The following is a 7,814-nucleotide window of genomic DNA, read 5'->3' as shown; positions in this document are numbered from 1 at the left end:
CGGCGGTTCCAGGGGGCACTGCAGCCACAGAGGGAAGCACCAGACCCCCGCACAGCTCAGGTAGGCAGGCAGGCTTGGGTGGAGCCTGCCTTCCCGGGCTGCTGCCAGGCTGCCTGCAGGGCTTCCTGCACAGCCCCTGAGCTGCATGGAACCGGGTACTTCGCTCTGTGGCTGTAGGGCAGCAAACTAAAACTCCTTGGAGGAGTTTTAGTTTGCTGCGTCCCAAGTCATCTAAGGTGCATTACGCCACCAAATTTGCTACCACATGCAAACACCAACACCATTAAAGCAATGCAAAAGCATTTAACACGCTTTAAAGCGTCATGCACATATTCCCCTTGTTTCGTCTACACACGCACAACTAGCTAAAGCAAGTACTAAATGACTGCACAGTAACAACTGCACAGTTGGGTGCATGTGTAGATGTGCCAAGTGTCTGCTAACCATATATAAACAAGCCAGGCCTGCTTAGAGACTTCTGGCTGCTCAGACTGGTTTCTGGTGGTTCCTGTGACAAAACATGGTGAGGCCCACTAGAGGGCTACGAACCAGCTCCCAATACTTGGGTCCCTGGCACCTGTTCATTTAATGCCAGGAATCATGATTTTGGGATTAGGGATCAGATCCCAATGATGTAATTGCTACTTGCCTATGTAGGGAGAGCCTGGGATCATGGTCCTGGGCTTCCCCTGCACTGGTAAGTGGCAAGCCAGGTGCTCACAACCTGGAATAAATCAGAGAAGTCCTGGGGCCAGGACTGACAATCAACTGATTGTTGGTCCCAGTCCTGGCACCACACTGAGGTCTTGTACCAGATCTGGTTTACTGTTGCCATATGTTCAATTTAAAGTGCAATGGAAACCAGCCACAAACATATCACACACATTTTGTGGAATAATTTTGTGGCTGGTTTCTTGTTTTGTTGGGCCATCAATTTCTTGAACATGGCTGGGTTACTCTTCATAACATGATTAACAGGGTAATCGTGTCTTAGGTATAATGTCTACCAGGGGGCTTAGATTAATCTTAAGCAGCATCACCCTCCACAAAGAGCGCCCTCTAGTTTAACAGTTACTACTTGTGCACATAACTGCTTGCCATTGGACAGGTCTACACCTGCACATTTACTGTGTAGTAACTGAAATTACTGTGCAGTATGGGTGTGCATCTACATGTGCACACCTGTATTGCACAGAAAAACATGGTGATTTATGCCCAATTAGTTACTGCACAGTAATGCACATGTAAATGCCTTACTGCACAGTTAACACTGTGTATGTGGACTGACTTTAGTCCCAAGTTAGTCCACACACAGCATTACTGCGCTTTAACTGTTGCATATGTAGATGCCAGCCTCTTCCCGTTTACAGTGCAGTAAATTTAAGCCATCATAAATGCACGTGTAGACACACCCAGAGGGAAGAACAGGTTCAAAGCATGTCCCTGTGCTGGTGACGGGGTGACCACCTCCCTTACCTCTTTTGTTTCATTTTGATTCTTCATGTTCTCTGCAATGAACTGAACATTACATATGACATCCTTGATCTCAGGGGAGTACTCCACATGTTCTGTTACCCACTTCATTGAATGATGGCTTGCTCGTCTCTTTTTACTGATAGCCAGGTCGTTCACTTTGTCACAATGGCAGCATCTCTGCTCCTTGTATAATTTAGCATCACTGGATTTGCTGTGCTTCATTTTTCCACGTGTACTGGGTGGTTCCTTCTTATTTTGTTTTGAACCAACCTTGCTCTGCTCTTCCAGAGGTCTCCTCATCATCAGGAGTTTGGGCAGCAGGTTAAGGAAGACAGTTTTCACCCATTTGGGCATAGTGTGTGTGGTGGGAGTCCTGTAATGGATGTTCAGAACAAACACTGTGACAACAATTGATAGTGTCACAAAAATCATGGTGAAAAGCAGGTATTCTCCAACCAGCGGAATGACCAGAGAGGTGGATGGAATTGTTTCTGTGATCACCAATAAAAACACAGTCAATGAAAGCAGCACTGAGATGCAGAGGGTCACCTTTTCGCCACAGTCAGATGGAAGGTAAAATACTAACACAGTTAGGAATGAAATGAAGAGACAGGGAATAATCAAATTAATGGTGTAAAACATTGGTAATCTACGAATATAGAAGGAGTATGTTATATCTGTATAGATCTCTTCACAACAGTTATATTTTATATCATGTTTATAGCCAGAAGCATCAACTATTTCCCATTCACTGTTTTCCCAAAAATCATTCATATCTACTTTGGAGCCAATGATCACAAGATCAATTTTGGCTTTGTCATATGTCCAGGAGCCGAATTTCAGTGAACAGTTCTGGTGATCAAAAGGGAAAAAGGTGATATCCATAGGACAGGAACTCTTAAAAATAGCTGGTGGAGTCCACGTGATCATACCATCATATCGAAGGAGCGCTTTGGTTTTTCCTTCCACTTGAAAATCCCCAACAGCACTAGGAATACAGAGGAGAAATTGTGAACAATACGAACATGAAAGCGAAAGAGCAGTTTCCAAGGACTATGGAAACCAGGTAACTTTCAAAAGATGGGAAAGGCAAAAGATGGAAAAGGTAACTTTCAAAAGATGGGAAAGGCAAAAAAAATCATACTTATTATACAAGACAATGTCAGGTTTCCAGATTTTATCTGCTGGTACTCGAACAAATTCAATTCCATCAAATTCCATTGGATCCCATCGCAATTTGTAGTCATTCCAAATCTAGAGGAAGAAAGAATGATCTCTGGAGTTTTCAGTTCTTTCAGCCTAGTCTTTTAATTTGCTCTTAGAGAGTGGAAAGGAAAATGTGCTGTGTGTACAGAAAATGAAGGCTCAGCACTTACAGAGCTTTGGGATGAAAGCATCAAGCCAGAAAAGAGCCATTAGCTTACCTCCAGTGATCCTAGAGCTCCATGCAAGTTGATCTAAAGCAGGGGCAGGCAATTATTTTGGGTGGAGGGCCACTTACTGAGTTTTGGCAAGCTGTTGAGGGCCATGTATCCCTCTCTGGTGCAGGGAAGTAGGAACAGCCCCATGTTCCCAGGCTAGAAGCCTCTGCTAGGCAGGGGCTTCTGGTTGGGGGGGCAGGGCTGGGCGGGCCTTGCTGCTGGGGCCTGCCGCTGGCTTCCCCTGGGTCCTACTGCCCTTGTCTCCTGTCATCTTTGACAGGCAGCCAGGAGCAAATAAATATTAATTTTCTAAATTTTTTAGGGGCTTTGTGGGCCAGATAGAATGGCCTGGCAGACTGGATCTGGCCCTCAGACCGTATTTTGCCCGCCCCAATCTAAAGAATACATGAGGATTGCTGGAGTTAAACTAATGGCTCTCTTCTAGCTTGATGCTGCCTCCATAATCTACAACCATGCTGACCTACATGAGTCTCCTGTAGTGATTCTTCTGTGGCACTGCAGTCACTGTTATCACAATAGTGCCTGTAAGCCCAAAGATGAGTAGCAATACAGCTATATAGCAAGAGATGCCCCCTTCCTGAAGACTTTGCTGTCTATATAGAGAGGGCTAAGTGAAGATGGGGAAATGAAACTATTTATGTACTGTAGGTGTTGGTTTACATAGCAGTGGATTGCCTGTGTTAATGACCAATATAAAGATACCAATCTATGTTTGCAACTGGAGCACAAACACATATCTCCTTATAGATTCTGATAATTTGATAGTCTTTTCTCACTCAGTTAGGCATAGAACTGGACACATAAAATAATCAATTTATGAATAAAAAAGATACTTAAATTGCTTTTATGAAACTATTCAATATGTGTGCAGAGCTGTATATTAAATTGTCCCTCAATATGCTTGGATTAAGCCCAGTGAAATGAGATTTAACAGATGAAATGCATGGTAATACACTTGGAGGAGTAAATCCCCAAAGGAAATATGAAAGAACGTTTTACGTAATTTCAGCTATTATGCTACATAATTTAGATGAGGTTTCAACTGTATGCTTGGTTAGATTACTGTTACTCCTTATCTGTGCCCTTGAAGAGAGCGTTACAAACAGATGTTTGTTCTTCACATTCAATTCCTGTATTAACACACATGTGCAAAGCGCAGTGCTGAAGCAAGACACATACTGATGCATAAGGCCGTCACTTACATGTCGCAGCCACAGATTGGTTTCCATAATCTGATTGACTTCATCCTAAAAATAAATAAACAGATGCATGCTTTACCTTCCCACAAATCAACTTCAGCATCTTCAGACAGCTATATGTTATTCCAATACAGACAGAAGCTAGGGTGTCCTGTTACTATACGGGCCTTGATCCGGGGAATAGCTATGCCTATCTTTAAGCACAAATGTGGTCCCACTGTAGCCAGTGGAACTGATCATGGATTTAAAGTTATGCCAGTGTTTATTATGTGCATTGCTAGGAGGCTTGAAACTCTGTACCTATACAGTATAAGAACTTGCAAGAAAAATTCCTGAAAGGCCACTATACTGATGCTGTCCAAACCAATGCAACCCCTTACTGCAAAGGCACTGAATTCAGTGTCTGACATATTAGGGTCTTATTATTTTTTTATTTGTTATGCATTATTTGTATTATGGTAGCACCTGGGGGCCTAGTGATGAACCACATCTAGGCCCTACACTAGGCCCTGCAAAAACACAGAACAGAAAAGTGGCCTCTGCCCCCAAAACCTTACAGTATACAGAGAGATTGCAGAACCTGAGGAGCACAGGCTGTTGTTTGCTATCAGTGTCCTAGTGAGACTCTTTCTTTGGATGCTTAGTAAAAGGTAAGCATTTTGGGCCATGTATTTACAGGTATCTGAGTGGCTAATGATGCAGATAGGTGCCTAGAAGTATTTTAGAAATGCCTATGTTATTAGGATTTAGACATTTAACTACTTTTGAAAATCCCACAAGGTACCAAACCAAATATAAGACTCAGGCCCCTATAATAAAGCACTATGATACCAATATTATTGGTGATTCTGACCCTAGGGAATCCAAAAACCAGAATTAAGCACCAAACCTCTCTTTGCAGTGCATGGGGAGGGTTAGGTATCTCAGAAGGGTGATTTGAAAAGCTTTAACACCAGTTGGAGTTGCCAAGAGCTAGACTATGAGAAACTCAAAGCACAGTTGGGGTCTGAAATCCCACTCCTGTCTGGAGCACCTGAGTCAACACTGCAGGCAGACACCTCCATCCATTCAGGACCCAGCACCTGAACTCCTTTCCTGATGGTGAGCATCTACAGCAAAAGAAATCGCATGAGGTTCAACAAGGGCAAGTGCAAAGTCCTGCACTTGGGATGAAAGAATCCCATGCACCACTGCAGGCTTGGGACCAACTGGCTAAGCAGCAGCTCCTCAGAAAAGGACCTGAGGATTATAGTGGAGAATAAGCTGGATATGAGTCAACAGTGTACCCTTGTTGCCAAGGGCTAGGGACAGACATTACACAAAAACCAGTCTAAGTGATCAGAAACTGGTTTAAACCTGTAACAGAACAGACATTCAGTGCACATAAACCAGCTTGAAAATGGCTAAAACCAGTTTGAGATAAACCTGGTTGAATGTAGTATCCAATTTAGGATTTGGGTCAAACTGGTTTATGTAATGTCTGTTCCAGAACCTTTCCTGGTTTAACTTACATCAGAGTCCCCCAGCATCCTAGACACTTTGCAGCCCTGGGTGAGAATCTCTGCTGGAGAGTCCGGCACAGACAGCAGGCACAGCAGTGTCTGCCTGACTTTCCTGTGCTGCACCCCCTCACCACTCCTTACTCAAGCAGGGATTCCCCCCCTTCCCTCCCCCATAGCATGGACCATAGCCAGCATGTGATATGCTAGCTAATGCCAAGAGGTGTCAGTGTAAGGCAGACAGGATAAAGGCAGACAGGACAGTATCTGCTTAGGGCTTTCTGGAGCTAATCAACAGGTAGCTGGTAACATCCCTCCATTCTTTCCTTGGAAAAAGTTGTTTAAGAGGAGCTTGAACTAATGAGAGAGGCTTTTGTTTTCTTGATGGGGTGTTAAACACTGTGTTATCAACTCTCTGCTGACTCCCTGGCTGGTCAGGAGCAGCAAGGTGGGGGGAGAAACCCTCCCTAATCAGAGCATCCTGCTGGGGCCTGGCCAGCCCCCCCAGCTCAGCACTGTGAAAGGGAAGGAAGGGCTGCTTTAGCAGTTCCCCGGCTTCCAGCCTGAGCCACTGCAGGCATGTGCCTGCATTTCTTCAGCCCAGAGGGAATGTCTGTACAGTTGCAAACCAGTTCAGCCTAGCCAGGTTAGACTAATCTGCAAAGATTGAATCAATTCAGGCTCAGGCTTTTTGAATGTCTGTCCCTAGCCAAGAAATCTAACAGCATACTGGGCTACATTAATATAAGCATTACCAGTAGATCAAGGGAAATAATTATTCCCCTCTATTCTGCACTGGTAAGGCCAAACTTGGAGTACTGTGTCCAGTTTTGGGCCCACCACTATAGAAAGGATGTGGAGAAGTTGGAGAGAGTCCAGTGCAGGGCAACAAAAATGGCTAGGAGGCTGGGGCACATGACTTATGAAGAGTGGCCGAGGGAACTGGGCTTATTTAATCTGGAGAAGAGAAAACTTCTTTTTCTCTCATATACTTCATTTCCCCCTTTACACATCATTAATATGGTGGAGCCACACAACTGCTTTATTGTTGATGCTTGCCAGGTCCTCATCCTGAGTATGTGGGTATGCTGCACTAATGAGGAGGAAGTCAGCAGTCTGTGATGCATCACCACACTCACGTATTGGACTGTCCTTTAAGCCAATCTTATAAAATGTAGCATTAAAATGTCCAGCTCCAGAGCAAATCCTGTTTAGTTTAATCCATAAATTGCGGGGAAGTGTGTACCTGTTTAGATACGGTGTTTGGTTGCTTATGAAGCACATGAGACAAGAATCAGTCTCATCCTACTTTTTGTGGTGTCGTTCAAGTGCCCATAGGGCACTGTTCCCACCCCCACACTATTGCAATAGTACCCGCACCTCCTGTCTAAATGAGTTTCTTAACTTTTGATGCTTATGTACTGGTTGCTCCAAGATTTCAGGAAGCAGGTGTTCCTGGTTTTGTTGGGCATGCTGAGCAAGGCCAAGAGTTGCCTTCTGTCTTCTTAGTCGGAGAGGTAGTGTCCCTGATAGTATCAACAGCATGTCGACAGGAGTATATGTTCAACCTACCTATCAAGAGAAGACTGAGGAGGGATTTAATAACAGCCGTCAACTACCTGAAAGGTGGTTACAAAGAGGATGAAGGTAGACCGTTCTTAGTGGTGGCAGATGACAGAACAAGGAGCAATGGTTTTGAGTTGCAGCAAGGGAAGTTTAGGTTGCATATTAGGAAAAGCTTTCTCACTAGGAAGGTGGTGAAGCACTGGAACAGGTTACCTAGAAAGGTAGGGGAATGTCCATCCTTGGAGGTTTTTAAGGCCTGGCTCAACAAAGCGCTGGTTAGAATGATGTAGTTGGGGCTGGTCCTGCTTTGAGCTGGGGGTTGGACTAGACCTTCTGAGGTCCTTTCCAACCCTAATTTTCTATGATTCACTGCTTTCCTTTTAAAAAGATGGGGGTGGTCGTAACAACAGCTACCTTCTATACAATACCAGAAAGAGAAACCCCTAGGTTTTTTAGTTCCTTCCTCAGCCTGTGAGGACTTAAACTCATATCTTCCACTTCCCAGAGGAGCACCTACACCATCAGGCAATAGGCTAGCCTGGGCTTGGGGAGTGGGTATCCTATCCCTCTCCTAAGCAGCTAAGCTCAGAAGCTGTTCCATTGTACAGAAGGAATGTAAAATTTGTGGGGCC

At 44.5% G+C, this 7,814-nt stretch overlaps 1 protein-coding gene across 1 annotated transcript in view; it reads right to left on the bottom strand.

Annotated features, from left to right (window-relative positions):
- CHRNA6 (cholinergic receptor nicotinic alpha 6 subunit) overlaps window positions 1-7,814 on the bottom strand; it is a 25,750-nt gene that overhangs the window by 8,685 nt on the left and 9,251 nt on the right. Inside the window, exons 3-5 of the mRNA XM_014526140.2 lie at window positions 4,121-4,165; window positions 2,621-2,730; window positions 1,477-2,464 (exon numbers count right to left, since the gene is read on the bottom strand). Coding sequence (XP_014381626.2) covers window positions 1,477-2,464; window positions 2,621-2,730; window positions 4,121-4,165 — 1,143 coding nt within the window. The remainder of the gene's footprint in view (window positions 1-1,476; window positions 2,465-2,620; window positions 2,731-4,120; window positions 4,166-7,814) is intronic.

Source organism: Alligator sinensis, unplaced genomic scaffold, assembly GCF_000455745.1.
Source record: "Alligator sinensis unplaced genomic scaffold, ASM45574v1 scaffold1851_1, whole genome shotgun sequence".
Classification (NCBI taxonomy): Eukaryota; Metazoa; Chordata; order Crocodylia; family Alligatoridae; genus Alligator; species Alligator sinensis.
Note: the sequence above shows the minus strand (reverse complement) of the source record. Positions and strands in the feature narration are given on the sequence as shown.